General features: G+C 45.1%; 2 protein-coding genes across 3 annotated transcripts; one reads left to right on the top strand and one right to left on the bottom strand.

The window, feature by feature from the left end:
• The first annotated feature begins 365 nt into the window (after positions 1–365).
• LOC106575547 (sodium/myo-inositol cotransporter) lies at positions 366–6,492 on the top strand. 2 transcript variants are annotated; one of them, XM_014152111.3, is made up of 2 exons: positions 366–649; positions 3,851–6,492. In XM_014152111.3, the coding sequence occupies exon 2, from the start codon at positions 4,043–4,045 to the stop codon at positions 6,164–6,166; it is 2,124 nt and encodes a 707-aa protein (XP_014007586.2). In that variant the 5' UTR covers positions 366–649; positions 3,851–4,042; the 3' UTR covers positions 6,167–6,492. The 2 variants fall into 2 exon arrangements, with proteins under 2 accessions (XP_014007586.2, XP_014007585.2); XM_014152110.3 differs by having other exon boundaries at positions 3,792–6,492.
• A 2,271-nt stretch (positions 6,493–8,763) lies between these two features.
• LOC106575559 (integral membrane protein GPR180) lies at positions 8,764–15,945 on the bottom strand. The gene is made up of 9 exons (XM_045697830.2): positions 15,675–15,945; positions 14,919–15,068; positions 14,441–14,641; positions 13,754–13,934; positions 11,970–12,019; positions 11,697–11,854; positions 11,164–11,355; positions 10,658–10,735; positions 8,764–10,574 (listed from the first exon to the last, which is right to left on the bottom strand). The coding sequence occupies exons 1-9, from the start codon at positions 15,811–15,813 to the stop codon at positions 10,422–10,424; spliced, it is 1,302 nt and encodes a 433-aa protein (XP_045553786.2). The 5' UTR covers positions 15,814–15,945; the 3' UTR covers positions 8,764–10,421.
• Positions 15,946–16,025: the final 80 nt, after the last annotated feature.

Raw genomic sequence — 16,025 nt, 5'->3', positions numbered from 1 at the left:
ACTTCCAAGTCATATAGATGTATAAGAAAGTGCTTGCAGAACTTTTCAACGTTAAGTCAAATAGACTGTTTAGAATATGCTATAGCGTGTGCAGCGAAATGCTTATGTTAGCTCTTGATCTTGCAGTAAATTATCTAACGAGTACACCTGTATATAAAAGGAATCAAGAAATGTCGGAATGAGCTTTTGGCTAGCGCGCACGTCCCAATACCAGTTACATAATGCAACATTTTTTGTTTCAAAACCATCAGTAGAGTTGAAATGCAGTGAACCTATTTAACTTGTATTTTTTTTTATTCCGGAAATGGGAATTTAACTGCGACAGTTATTTAAGTGCACGTCACGCACAGACTTTACAGAAACAAGTACATTTGATGGAAACATCTGATGGGGAAATGCCAATTTGATGACAACCTACTAATAATTCCGTCACCGATTATGCTCAAATTTGAGGCGAGAGCTGGGGCGTGCATCTACGACAGGCAAAGATGGGGGGGCGTGTTCATAGCAATGGTGCTATGCTGTCGAACCAAAATTGGAACGCAACCGGTGAAAAAAAAGTTGCACCTAATCTACCTGCCTAGGAAGGAGAGTGATTGATGCCGCGAGTCCGGTTTGGAGAGATTAGTCAGAAGGGCTGCTGGAAATGGTAAGTACAAGCGTTACAAACAATGTCAATTAATTAAGATGTATAATTAATTATAGTATTTACTTTGCCACCATGGCTTTTACCTCCCATCTCACCTCATTTGCTCACATTGTATATAGACTTTTTCTACTGTATGTTTGTTTTACTCCATGTGTAACTCTGTGTTGAACTACTTTGCTTTATCTTGGTCAGGTCGCAATTGTAAATGAGAACTTGTTCCCAACTTGCCTACCTGGTTAAATAAAGGTAAAATAAAATAAAATAAAATGGAGTGAGGCTGTAGAAAAATCGTAAACAGTGGTGCGTTTGACACGTGGAAAGTGACAGGTCTTAGTTGAGCAGGCAGCGTGAAACAGGAGGCAGACAAAAGTGACTAACAATTATTTTGTAAGGCATGCTTTTCTATCAGTTTCAGCACATTCTCAATTTAGACACGTTCTCAGTACCGGCGCATTCTCAATTTGGTTTCACAATTCAGTTATGTTCATTTCGTTGTCGTTAACGTTACTTTAAAATCAGACGCAAACAAAAATGGGCACAGCAAGCCCATCAGGCAGGTGTCCATCTAGATTTAGTCAGTGTAGCAAACCTCGCAGCACAGTCTCCATTTGCCATTTACTCTCACCAAATATCAGCCTGTCATAAGCTTTCAGCGAACAATGATCCACCATGCATTTACATTTAAGTCATTTAGCAGACGCTCTTATCCAGAGCGACTTACAAATTGGTGCGTTCACCTTATAATATCCATGCCTCGGGACAACGTTGCTGCCTAGGGGGAAAAAAAACGTTTCAAATACTATCATTTAGATCATGACCAGGCAATTAACCAATAGAAAATGCTACTCAGGTTAAACGTGCCAATAAGTCACACGTGACATTCTCACCCACTTACAATGAGCGTTTCCTTGCACTTGATAGTGACAAACTCTGCAAAAGTACATGTGCAATAATAGGTTTTACACACTGGTTAGAAAAGGCAAATATTTAACACACAAATTGCACTCAAAGATAAACTCCCTGAAACTCTAACTATATAACAAAGTCCCCATGGAAAAATAGACCTCCGATACCTGCTAGCATCTCTCCCACGTGGTGTCCTGAAGCAGCCACTGAGTTCCAGTGTCTAGGGGACTTGGGGCACTTCTAACCAAAAGTGTTGGGGAAGCTTCTCTGACAATATAGTTTACCAAGCTAACAGTTACTTCACACTCAAAGAAGTTATGCTATACTAGAGACTCTTAAGAAAAATATAGTTTACTTAACTAAAGTTGCTTTGAAAAAGTAGTTCAGTACATCCAAACTACTTAGAAAAATTATCATATCTAAATTTGAAATGTAATAGACTACAAATTGCAAGAACAGATCGTTCTGGAGTCCGATTTTTACAGAATGTGTAATTTAGCCTATTGTTAGGTTCTAAATGAACCTAGTAAAACTCACGGACGATTAGTAAAGCTTAAACCAAGTTTATTCACTTATTGGGTCATACAGCTGCATAAGACAAAGACATGGTTCCACCAGTGGTAGTATATATACCCCAATTTGGGTGACGTCCTCCTTCTCTCTAAACATTACATCTTTATTGCTAGGCAGGAAATTAAGTGATGTGGACAATAAACTGTTCCTTCTCCCTTAATGCGATCTGAACTGACCTCAGCCCCCTTCCTCACTAATCCACATCTCACCACCCTTATCAGTGCCTGCCACATGTGATTACCCTTCCCTTACTCAGTACATTCCAATCTTAATTGCCTCCACCATATACATTCCTCCTACAGATAACCATTAACTTGTGGTGTAGACCCTAGACTATAGCACTCAATATTTCAATAGGATACCTGATAATTAACACTATTCCAAGTTTAGGAGTCAGAACCCAGAATCCATCACTATTAAACACTTTTAAACTATGTTTCAAGTGAGAATTAGGCAGGTCTGATGCAGAAAAAGAAAGGACATTCTTGCCTACTTCACCCATTAAACAGTAGTGTGGTTTCAGCAGTTAGCTACACCGTTACATGGCACAAAAGTAATTAACTACTGAAAACCCTACCAACATTTGAATTAAGTTCAACTACCACTACCCTCCTGCCAAATGTAGTTAAATTACTATATAGTAAATGTAGTTAAATTACTAGTAGAAGTACGTGTAGTTCACTACTCCTCAACACTGCTAATCAATCATATATTCTGTCTATCATAATTCTGGAATCCCCAGATAAAGCCAGAGAGAAAGATGAACCTTAATGACACTTTTGTAAAGTTTGGATCAGAATTAGTGATTGTTCAAAAATGTCCTTAACTTATTCATCTTTACTGTCTGTCAAGTCTTTCGCTTTGGGTTATCCTCCAATTTAATGCGGTGTGGTAGCCCTGCGAGGCTTTGCCTGGACACATTTAGAATGAATGTAACTAACAGACACATCCCTATGTCCATAGCACTGTAAGGCTTTGACTGTCCCACAAACACTGCATTAGAATCACACACACCAGAGCTATTGATTGTGGAAGGAGCACACATTTGGGCGTACAATAACTCAGACACATCCATCCCTTTGTGACATGCATCTCTTCAAAATAACCCAGATGAACAAACGACACCCTATGGAACTATTTGACATAAATCTGAGTCAAACCTGACGACCACAAGTATGTACACCCATCTGACACAAGAAGATCAAGCTACTGCATGTTAAAATTGGATGAATGTTTACACAGCTATAAGGGGCGTAGTCGTCAGTTAAACTGGGAAATAAAGCTTGAGGGTGGGACTGGTAGGGGTTAGTATGCATGCACCCATTGAAATGTGCAAAAGTCATACAAGACTAGTACTACTATACTGTTAGCTATGTGTTATAGATCAGTGGTTCCCAAATGCCTTTTTCACTGTGACCCTTTTTATAGCTTTTGAGGTTTTTTAGTGGCCAACCAAGTCAGTGAAACCAATGTTCCTGGCCAGGACCCAGCCACGACTTAATTAAAATACTTTTGCCACAACTCAAAACCAGTTTATCTTGACCCGCTGTTTCTTTGGGGGAAACACAGTTTTAGATGTACTGTAGATCTTATTTATTCAACCTCCGTTTATTTAAAAAAGGTTTTTCCAACCCTGATCTGTTGTTTTTATGCTCTATTGTAGGAGCGTCGATACAGATGAGCTGCTACCTCCAACTAACAGTATTCCCCATCAACCCTTAGGGTGCCTTGCTGTGGGAATACCTCACCAAGACCTGAACTGGACCCGACTCGCCTGCAGCATCCAAGCATTCAGTGTCTTAGAATCTCTCATAATCAACTGAAAGACTGGAACTTAAATTGAAAGGGTACTGATCACTAAAGCAACCATATCACGTAACTACTCAATAACTGTCTTTAGAAGTATTATCCAAGATGGCTCCCACCACCATGGAGGCGGCGGACATCGTTGTTGTGGTGCTGTACTTCATCCTGGTCCTTGCCATTGGCTTCTTCGCCATGATGAAAGCCAATCAGAGCACTGTGAGCGGTTACTTCCTGGCCGGCCGATCAATGAACTGGGCTATGATTGGTGCCTCTCTGTTCGTCAGCAACATTGGCAGTGAGCATTTCATTGGCCTTGCAGGGTCCGGGGCGGCCAGCGGGTTTGGAGTCGCTGCATGGGAGTTCAATGCCCTCCTCCTCCTCCAGCTCCTGGGCTGGGTGTTCATCCCTGTTTACATCCACTCTGGGGTCTACACAATGCCTGAGTACCTGGCCAAGCGCTTCGGCGGCCGACGGCTCAAGGTCTACTTCGCTGCTCTGTCTCTGCTGCTCTACATCTTCACCAAGCTCTCTGTGGACCTCTACTCCGGAGCGCTCTTCATCCAGGAGTCACTGGGCTGGAACCTCTATCTGTCCATCATCCTCCTCATCACCGTGACCGCACTGCTGACCGTCACAGGGGGCCTGGTTGCAGTCATCTACACCGACACCCTCCAGGCGTTCCTGATGATTGGCGGCGCGCTATGCCTAACCGCCATTAGCCTGGTAAAAGTGGGTGGCCTGGAAGGGGTGCGGACCAAGTACATGGAAGCCAGACCGAACATCACAGCGATATTAGCATCCTCCAACTTCACCTACATCCCCTCATGCCACGTGGAGCCCAAGCCCGACTCCCTGCGCATCCTAAGGGGCCCGCTGGACAAGGACCTCCCCTGGCCGGGCTTCCTCCTGGGCCAGACCCCGGCCTCCATCTGGTACTGGTGTGCCGACCAGGTCATCGTCCAGCGGGTGCTAGCCGCACGGAGCATCTCCCACGCTAAAGGCTCCACACTGATGGCCGGCTTCCTCAAGATCCTGCCCATGTTCATCATCGTCATTCCCGGGATGATCTCCCGCATCCTGTTTGCAGATGAGCTGGCGTGTATCAGCCCAGAACACTGCATGGAGGTGTGTGGATCCAGGGCTGGGTGTTCTAACGTAGCCTACCCCCGCCTGGTGATGTCCGTCATGCCGGTGGGTCTGCGTGGCCTGATGATGGCGGTGATGATCGCAGCGCTCATGAGCGACCTGGACTCCATCTTCAACTCCGCCAGCACCATCTTCACCTTGGACATTTACAAAATGGCGCGGGAGCGGGCGTCTTCGAGGGAGCTGATGGTGGTTGGGCGTGTGTTCGTGGTGTTCATGGTGGTTATCAGCATCGCCTGGGTTCCTGTCATCGTCGAGATGCAGGGAGGCCAGATGTTCTACTACATCCAGGAAGTGTCTGACTACTTGACCCCGCCCATCGCTGCCCTATTCCTGCTGGGTGTCCTATGGCGGCGCTGCAACGAGACTGGTGCATTCTGGGGTGGCATAGTGGGGTTCGCGTTGGGCGCCACGAGACTGGTGCTTGCGTTCGTCTACAGAGAGCCCCACTGCGACGAACCGGACGAGCGGCCATCTTTTGTCAAGGACGTTCATTTCATGTACGTGGCAGCCGGGCTGTTCTGGATCTCAGGATTGGTGGCTGTGGTGGTTAGCCTCTGCACCCCTCCACCGAGCATAGAGCAGGTCCGCACCACTACCTTCTGGGGGCTACGCCAAAGAAACACAACTCCAAACATGGAGAGAGACGAGGAGATGAGCAAGCTGAACCCCCAAACTAAGACCCATGTCCATGCAGCCGTTTCCATTGACAAGGAGACGCCCAAAGACCGCCATAATAGTGTCAATGGGGTGGAGGCTTTATCCAATATGGAGGCTCCATCTAATCTCCAAAATGGCGACCACCCAACCTTTTCAAGCACCGGAATGGCGGTAGACCAAGAAAAGCCTTGGGTGGTCTGCTGTGGAGGAGTAGGAGGGGAGAAGGGGAGGTGTGTGAGGGTTCTAGAGTGGTTCTATGGGTTTAAGGAGGAGCCGGCTAAGACCCGGCCCAGATCAGCCGAGGAGGAAGAGGGGCTTTTGCGGGAGATGCTCCAGGAGACCCCCAGAACCAGGCTAATCCTCAACATGGGCCTGGTGCTGGTATGCTCTGTGGGGGTGTTCCTCTTCATCTACTTCTCTCTGTAGGAGGGGATCTCAACCTGTGACATAAACAATAGTTTATATGTAATATATCTACATGTGACATCTAAAGAAGTGTTTCTTAACTTGTGTTTCCTACGCCACCCCAAAAGTTCAAGCCCAGTGAATCAGGTGTGCTTGAGCTGGGCTAGAACAAAAATGTTCAACTTTGGTGGTACTCCAACATGGACTCGGGGGTAGACGTAACCTAGGAAACGTAAATCTAGTATGATATGTTACATTTCGTATGGTACAGTGCCTTAAAGTATTCACACCGCTTGACTTTTTCAAAATGTTGTTACAAAGTGGGATTAAAATAGATGTAATTGTCATTTTTTTTGTCAACGATTTACACTAAATACTAATGTCAAAGTGGAAAAAAATTCACAACAAATTATATGGAAAATAAAACACTAATATATCTTGATTAGATAAGTATTCAACCCCCTGAATCAATACATGTTAGAATCACCTTCGGAAGCAATTATAGCTTTCTGGGTAAGTCTCGAAGAGCTTTGCAAACCTGGATTGTATAATATTTGCCCATTTATTCTTATAAAAATTCTTCAAGCTCTGTCAAGTTGGTTGTTGATCAATGCTAAACAGCCATTTTCAAGTCGATTTTAAGTCAAAACTGTAACTAGGCCACTCAAACATTCAATATCGTCTTGGTAAGTAACTCCAGTGTATATTTGGCCTTGCGTTTTAGGCTATTGTCCTGCTGAAAGGTGGATTTGTGTCTGTTGGAAAGCAGACTGAACCAGGTTTTCCTCTAGGACTATGCCTGTGCTTAGCTCTATTCCCTTTCTTTTAATCCCAAATAAAACTCCCAAGTCCTTGCCGATGACAAACACACATTCATTCCTTCATTTAGCAGACAATTTTATCACACCATAGTGCTATCAGACTTCTGATACTAATGCAGGGTGGAAGAGGGGCCACAAAATGTGAACCGCTATCAAAAATGGTATAGAAAAGTATTTTGTATTTTGACAATCCAAAATACATTGGATTGTAGTTCAGGCCAGTGTAAGTCAAATTACAAAATACTCGGAATTCAAATAAGTATTTAAAATACATCTAACCGAAACAGTCCATCTTTGCCTGTGGTTTCTGGCTGCCAGCTACGCTACTCTCTACCTGACCTAGATATAGAATACATAGAAACCCCCTGATCTAAAGGAACACTATTAAAAGAAGTCCCCCCTGTAATGGAATAGTACTGCCTGAATTGGTACTGCTTTCTGTGGTAGAGTCAAAAAAGGTGCAAATGAATGTTACAGTATTAGCCCAAGCACGTTCCTGTTGTCAGACTATTTGCAAAGTACAAGAAAGGGAGTTAATGGTGGTATTGCAGGAAAATAAGTCCTGTGTGTATTCATCCCCCTCAGCCCACAGTGTCCTGGTGTGCCTGAGGTCAGAAATAGCCCAGTGGGTAACCGGTGTCCTGAAAAGACCCAAGATGGACGCCATGGTCTGGTCTGTAGGGAGCCACTGATGTGTGTAAACCATCAGGTTAAACAGACGTATGGGACTGGTGTAGGAGTGAGCACTACTTTTCTGCTGGCCTAGTCCTCATTGTCACTAATAGCCCACCACTCTCAAATAGTTGTAATTCATGTAAGGTTCCGTTCCATATAGGCTGCGTTTACACAGGCAGCCCAATTCTGATATTTTTTTCCCCCAGTAATTGTTTTTTTTTACCAATCACATCTGATCAGATTGGTCAAAAGACAGATTAGTGAAAAAAATTACAATCTGGCTGTCTGTGTAAACACAGCCATCATAGTTTGTTATGTTCTTGATCTTTTGCAACATGAAGGTAAAATGAGTGAAAGAAGAGCATCCAGAAAACAAGGATTATAACCAGCTAACTGAGTGACTCCGAAACCAAGAAAACAGGCCAACAGGCAGGTAGTGGAGAAACCAGTAACACGAAGTCTAGGGTTAGTTTAACCACATTCCACGACATGTTTCCACAACTTTGACTGTGTTGTGTAGGCTACTAGATATGTTGACCTATTTAGTGTCACATACTGGAATCCATAGCAGACGGACTGAAACCAATGACCAACCAAAGATGATTATCTATCTGCAAGCCACTACCCAAATAAAGTGAGACTGACTTGGCTTAGCTCTGATGTTAGTGTTTGATATTCGCCTCTCGGATCCCTTTGCGGAAGTGGAGAGCGGAAAACTGTTTGTGTACTCAAGGTCGAGCGTCGTGGTGGCATTTCCTAGCAACCGTGACATTTCGTGGTTTGTCCTTCCATGTTTGAATTATCCAGGATTATCATGCGTTTAATTGTTGAATGAGAATGCAGGCAGTTTGAGCAAAGACACTGGTAACTTCTGTGGTTTGAGTGTGCATTGGTTGAGAGTAGTCTACAGCAGTGTCTTTTCTCAAAAATAGACCGTTTCGTTGTAGCCCTTGACAAACACACCTCATTCAACTCATTGAGGGCTTGATGATTAGTTGACAAGTTGAATCAGGTGTGCTTGTCCAGGGTTACAATACAAATGTTTACCTTTGGGGGTACTGGAGGACCAGAGTTGAGAAACGCTGGTCTACAATAGCTACTGTAACAGACCAAGAGAACTGCTGCCCCCTGCAGACATTTTCTTGTATTGCATCAGCATCTGATAAAGACTTATTTTACAAAAGTATACAGTCATGAATTTAAACAGCCTTATAAACATGCTTAATAGGAACATTACACAGTCACTGCTCTGTTGACCATTTACACCCCAATATCTCCGCATAACTTAGACTGGTTATGTATGTAAATGTGAAACCCATCTTTTCATACAAACACAGGTACCTTCTCTACTAGCAAAGTGATTGTCTTCTCAGGCACTTGCGACGATTGAGAAAGAAAATAAAGCTGCATTTAAACATTACACATGTCTATCTCCAATGTTAGACAAAACAATACCAAGCGTTCATATTCAAGTATGATTCTCACACATGCAACTAGCTGCAGTGTTGGAGTGCTGGGGATGATACTAAGATTCCATGAGTTCCATGTGATTTCTGTAATAGCTTCAGCACACCCTGAACCTCACAGAAGGAACGATCAATTGACGACAATAGAATGAAACAGCAGTAAAAGTGTGAAGCAACTCTCTTATAAAAAACGACGCAACTTTCTATTTCTGACAGAGTTAAGATCAGACTATATTATTGGTTTGAGATTTACCACACTAAACATGGATCCATATCTCTATGGATCAACGGTAAACAAATGTATTTCAGTCCGCGCCTGAAATAACAGGGAATTTGACAATCAGTAACCTTTCATTGTAATCTATTATAAACCTATTAAACATTTTGGGAGTCTTATACTCTGTCTGAAAATGAAAAAGAGACATCAAATCCAGCCCAAGTTTGACATTCAAAATAAAACAGTAAACCACAATTTCACACATACTACAATTGTAAATAAGACTAACATACAGGTAACTGTCAGAATAAAGGAAACACCAACATAGTGTCTTAATAGGGCGTTGTGACACGAGCCAGAACAGCTTCAATGCACCTTGGCATAGATTCTAGAAATGTCTGGAACTCTATTGGAAGGATGCGACATCATTCTACCACGAGAAAATCCATCATTTGATGTTTTGTTGACGGTGGAAAACGCCGTCCCCGGTTGAGATCTGGTGACTGAGACGGCCATATGGTTTACATCATTTTCATGCTCATCAAACCATTCAGTGACCACCCGTGCCCTGTGGATGGGGGCATTGTCATCCTGTAGGGCCACAGCCATGGCAGACAGAATTTTTATACATGACCCTAAGCATGATGGGATGTGAATTGCTTAACCCAGGAACCACACCTGTGTGGAAGCACCTGCTTTTAATATACTTTGTATCCCTCTTTTACGCAAGTGTTTCCATTATTTTGGCAGTTACCCGTGTCTACATCTGTTGTATACTAACAAATTAGTCATTTACATACATACTTTATGTGCGCTTAAACCCAGGTCTCACTCTCATCCTGTTTGGGATGGTATTAAATAGGTGTGCTATCCAGCTACATGAGCAGGCCATCATTCCTCTTCTATATTTGTGGGTGAACTTCCTACTTCCTTCTCTTCATCCCACCCTCCTCTCTTTCCTCACCCATCTGTGGGGGCACCTTCGCGGTGAGTGAGTGGAGAGGAGTGGAAGTATTGTCCCTTTAACTGCGGTGTCACAGTGTATCCCTTCGCCCTCGGCGTGTGTCACAGTGAAAGTGTTCCCCCTGCACGCGGGGTCAGTAGCGTCCCCGGCCCCCTCTGGACATGGTGAGGGGTAGTGAGACAGAGGAGAGAGAAGATACTTCCCAGTATAAGCTACGGGACAGGAAAAGCTGGTAGAGGATCACCACCGAGATCGCCTGGCATAGAATCACACCGATTGTCACAACCTAGAAACACAGACACACATCAACACCAAAAACCTTCCGAATGAGTCAGTACAATATATATATCTATAGAGTATCGTCCTCACCTTTTCTCTCTGATGCTCGTTGAAGACCACAGAGAGTAGGACCAGCACAGGGTGGCACAGGAACCAGATAAAACAACCCTGAGAAACAAACTAGTGAGACTGGAATAACCAATCTTATAATGCACTGTAGAAGGCACTAAAACGCATGGAAAGGGTTATTGTGTGTGCATTGGTTTGAGTGTGCATTGGTTGAGAGTAGTCTACAGCAGTGTCTTTGCTCAAAAATAGACCGTTTCGTTGTAGCCCTTGACAAACACACCTCATTCAACTCATTGAGGGCTTGATGATTAGTTGACAAGTTGAATCAGGTGTGCTTGTCCAGGGTTACAATACAAATGTTTACCTTTGGGGGTACTGGAGGACCAGGGTTGAGAAACGCTGGTCTACAATAGCTACTGTAACAGACCAAGAGAACTGCTACCCCCTGCAGACATTTTCTCTATTGCATCAGCATCTGATAAAGACTTATTTTACAAAAGTATACAGTCATGAATTTAAACGCCTACCTTTGCGAAGCTGAGATAGAAGTCTCTCTTGAGGGCGCTCCTCTCTGTGCTGATGATGGTGTAGAGCACAGAGGCCAGCAACAAGGCCAGGATGATACGTAGAGATATGAGTAACAGACCCGCTATGCTGCGCTGGGCGTGGTAGCTGTGGTGCTCCGTCTCCTCATACTGCTCCCACAGCAGTAGCGCCCCCTAGTGGCCCGGCAGCAACAGACAGGGAGTCAGTGGAAAGGTATTTAGGTCATTTGTATTGAATGTGTTTTTATTGACTGATCCCAAAGAGGAAATTGAGAGTTGATAGGGGGTTACGGTATTGGTCAGGATAGGGGGTTACGGTATTGGTCAGGATAGGGGGTTACGGTATTATTGGTCAGGATAGGGGGTTACGGTATTGGTCAGGATAGGGGATGGTGTGAGCAAGGTTGAGGTTAGTGCAAGTAGTAGGGACTACTGTATCCAGTGAGTTGGAAGTCAGGGCTTAGTATTTTGGGTTAAGGGATTAAAGGTCATGGATAGGCTGATGAGGCTCTGACCTGTGTGGCGACCCCTCCCATAGCGAGGGCTTTGGAGGCGGGGGAGGAGTCCCACTGGAGAGGTCTGCTCTGGGGCTTCCTATTCTTGCTCAGGGTCCAGCCCACACACAGACTCAGCAGCATGTACAGCATGGACACCTGGGATACCATGTCACAGACTGCAGCATGGGAGAACAACAACGGGCAACAGTCAGCACAGTCACAAAGGAATAAATAAATACAATAAATACGAAGAAAGAAGCAAGAGCGACAGAGTGAGAATAAAACACTCACACTCTGACAAGCTGCCCATGATAGGAATGCCCACTCCGTCCCTGGCATACCTGTGGAACGAGAGCGACAGAGGTGTGTTTTTACACAACACTGATATTCACTCATCCAAATATTCTGCAATACAGGACATTCCTATAATACAGTGGGGGGGGAAAGTATTTGATCCCCTGCTGATTTTGTACGTTTGCCCACTTACAAAGAAATGATCAGTCTATAATTTTAATAGTAGGTTTATTTGAACAGTGAGAGACAGAACAACAACAACAAAAATCCAGAAAAACGCATGTCAAAAATGTTATAAAATGATTTGCATTTTAATGAGGGAAACAAGTATTTGACCCCTCTGCAAAACATGACTTAGTACTTGGTGGCAAAACCCTTGTTGGCAATCACAGAGGTCAGACGTTTCTTGTAGTTGGCCACCAGGTTTGCACACATCTCAGGAGGGATTTTGTCCCACTCCTCTTTGCAGATCTTCTCCAAGTCATTAAGGTTTCGAGGCTGACGTTTGGCAACTCGAACCTTCAGCTCCCCCCACAGATTTTCTATGGGATTAAGGTCTGGAGACTGGCTAGGCCACTCCAGGACCTTAATGTGCTTCTTCTTGAGCCACTCCTTTGTTGCCTTTGCCGTGTGTTTTGGGTCATTGTCATGCTGGAATACCCATCCACGACCCATTTTCAATGCCCTGGCTGAGGGAAGGAGGTTCTCACCCAAGATATGACGGTACATGGCCCCGTCCATCGTCCCTTTGATGCGGTGAAGTTGTCCTGTCCCCTTAGCAGAAAAACACCTCCATGTTTGACGGTGGAGATGGTGTTCTTGGGGTCAAAGGCAGCATTCCTCCTCCTCCAAACACGGCGAGTTGAGTTGATGTCAAAGAGCTCCATTTTGGTCTCATCTGACCACAACACTTTCACTAGTTGTCATCTGAGTCATTCAGATGTTCATTGGCAAACTTCAGACGGGCATGTATATGTATTCTTGAGCAGGGGGACCTTGCGGGCGCTGCAGGATTTCAGTCCTTCACGGCGTAGTGTGTTACCAATTGTTTTCTTGGTGACTATGGTCCCAGCTGCCTTGAGATCATTGACAATATCCTCCTGTGTAGTTCTGGGCTGATTCCTCACCATTCTCATGATCATTGCAACTCCACGAGGTGAGATCTTGCATGGAGCCCCAGGCCGAGGGATATTGACAGTTCTTTTGTGTTTCTTCCATTTGCGAATAATCGCACCAAATGTTGTCACCTTCTCACCAAGCTGCTTGGCGATGGTCTTGTAGCCCATTCCAGCCTTGTGTAGGTCTACAATCTTGTCACTGACATCCTTGGAGAGCTCTTTGGTCTTGGCCATGGTGGAGAGTTTGGAATCTGATTGATTGATTGCTTCTGTGGACAGGTGTCTTTTATACAGGTAACAAACTGAGATTAGGAGCACTCCCTTTAAGAGTGTGCTCCTAATCTCAGCTCGTTACCTGTATAAAAGACACCTGGGAGCCAGAAATCTTTCTGATTGAGAGGGGGTCAAATACTTATTTCCCTCATTAAAATGCAAATCAATTTATAACATTTCTGACATGCGTTTTTCTGGATATTTTTGTTGTTATTCTGTCTCTCACTGTTGAAATAAACCTACCATTAAAATTATAGACTGATCCTTTCTTTGTCAGTGGGCAAACGTACAAAATCAGCAGGGGATCAAATACTTTTTTCTCCCACTGTAAACCTGAGCAGGGCAGCTGAAAGGTGACTGTAACAATGACTGGGACGGAGTCTCACTCACCTGGCCAGGTGGATGTAGTTGAAGAGGGCAGAGATCCCCTGTAGGGCCAAGGCTGTGGAGAGCACCTTCAGCACCGTTTGCATGGGCCCACCCTTTCTCAGGGCCATCCACAGAGGCTGAATGTAGATACAGGACGCCACAAAGTAGGCCAGGATCAGCAGGCAGTAGAAACTATGCAGGCCTGGTAGGAGCAGGGGTAGGTAGGTAGGAGGGTGGGTGGGTCAGGGTGGCAGCGGTAGGTAGGAGGGTGGAGCAGGGGGGCAGGGGTAGGAAGGAGGGTGGGGCAGGGGTAGGTGTGAGGGTGGGTTAGGGGGGCAGGGGTTGGTAGGAGGGTGGGTTAGGGGGGCAGGGGTTGGTGGGCAGGGGTTGGGTGGGTCAAGGGGGCAGGGGTAGGTGGGCAGGGGTTGGGTGGGTCAAGGGGGCAGGGGTAGGAAGGAGGGAGAGGGGGACAGAGGTAGGGAGAGGGGGACAGGGGTAGGGAGGAGGGAGGGGGGGGCAGGAAGAAAGGTGGGTCAGGGTGCCAGGGGTGGGGAGGACACAATCAGTCAAGCATTCAGTGCAGTCCTGTCTGGGGCCCTAGTCATATCTTAAATTCAGAAGTATAACATTTTGTGTTATGACTAGCTTTCATCCAAAGCTATTTACAGTGCACCAAATGCATATATTAAAGTATGTGAATGTACTGACCTGCCTCCTCAGCGCTGAAGTGTTCCAGGGGGTTTCCTGCCGAGTCAGGGTTGAACAGCAGGATGGTGAAGGTCAGGTCCCCGTGGGCAGGGATGATGCCCCCCTCCCCACAGGTGTAGCGGTCTGCATACAGCGCCATCCAGGCTGTGGGGGAGTGAAGGTGGGGGATGCTCTGGTTGTGCTCCTCCTCACTCAGACGGACTGAGCAGAGAGAGGGAAACAACGGTAGGAGGGAGATAAGCCCTAGGCTTTCGCTCAGAGGGCTAATGTGGCCTTAAGTCATGCAAACGACCAAGGTTTGATAACCAGTTGGTTACATATGCAACATACTGCAAGTACATTCAGAATTTGTCCTGTAAATGATGGTATTTATGCAACTTCCCCAAATGCCTCTTGTTTATGAATGCATGTTTACTACAAGCCAGCAGGACATGAATGCAAACAACAATACACGTGACAGTCACAGAGACACACTCACTGGAGAGCTGTGCCTTGGAGAGGCGGTCGTGGCAGCTGAGGTTGTCGATGTCGAAGCCGTCCTCCATCTCCGGGAAGAATAGCAGTCTGGACTCCTTCTCCGTGGCCAGGGGAGCATTCTCCAGCCTGCACACCACCAGACCACTACCCACTGGGGAAGAGAAAGACAGAGGGAGGGAGAGAGAAGAGAGGGTGTGAGAGAAGAAGAGGTAGTTGAAGTAGAGGGGAGGAGAGAGGGAATGAGGGAAGAGATCTGATAGGACACTAAACCCACCTTTCAGAGGATTGGGTTTCATTCGAACCTACAGAATATGCAGACCGTCTGTGATAAAGGAAGGAGCTCTATTGATTCTAATGTACTGCCTGGCTATCACATTTGGCAACATGTTGTACCCGGGAACAGAATAACATTGTCGATGCTCATGGGTCTGGACTAATGTAAGACTGAACCAACCTATTATTAAGACCTATGTGATTTGATCTTTGAACCCAACTCAACAAACATCTTCCCACGATTTCCCGTTTATGATTGCAATGCACACAGAAAAATACTTTGAGACAATGATGCATAACACCATGCACGAGATTAGCACTTTCCAGACTGAGAACACATGATCTGTTGCTTCCTTATGCTTCGAACTATAGTCTATATAAAACATGCAATAATAAAACGCATCACGTCATCTTGGTGCATGTGTATCCATCCACACAAGCCTCCCTCCAGAATTTGTCGCTAGCTTCAGACTGCTACACCTACCGTTGTACATGAATTTTGTGATGTACTGTCCATTCTGCTCTCTGGCTGCATCGCTCTTGAAAACTCCCGACACAGTTTTTCCAAATGTAGCTGGACTGCATAGTAAAAAGGCTGTAAGTGTGAACATTAATGGATACATTGTCTCCTAAAAGCGACTTATCAAATTAGATATAAAGAAGATGATTGTACGACAACAATGAATGGTCTAGTCAAAAAGGGTGAGTTCCATCTGCACTGAACGTTTGATTGATTTAGGTTTTACCTAATCATAAAAGGACCTCTGCCCTACGTCAAAGCTGTAAGCCAATCAGAGAGCGATAAAAGGGTGGGCACCAAAATGGACCAACTCAA

Source organism: Salmo salar, chromosome 16 (assembly GCF_965601325.2).
Source record: "Salmo salar chromosome 16, fSalSal1, whole genome shotgun sequence".
NCBI classification, from domain to species: Eukaryota; Metazoa; Chordata; class Actinopteri; order Salmoniformes; family Salmonidae; genus Salmo; species Salmo salar.
Note: the sequence above shows the minus strand (reverse complement) of the source record. Positions and strands in the feature narration are given on the sequence as shown.

Bases quoted from the DNA above. Each gene is read 5' to 3' on its own strand.
- LOC106575547 (XM_014152111.3), top strand. From the start codon at position 4,043: ATGGCTCCCACCACCATGGAGGCGGCGGACATCGTTGTTGTGGTGCTG.
- LOC106575559 (XM_045697830.2), bottom strand. From the start codon at position 15,813: ATGTATCCATTAATGTTCACACTTACAGCCTTTTTACTATGCAGTCCA. The intron at 13,935-14,440 runs GTCAGTACATTC...TGCTCCTACCAG, and splicing joins CTTCAGCGCTGAGGAGGCAG to GCCTGCATAGTTTCTACTGC. The intron at 12,020-13,753 runs GTGAGTGAGACT...CTCGTTCCACAG, and splicing joins AACTACATCCACCTGGCCAG to GTATGCCAGGGACGGAGTGG.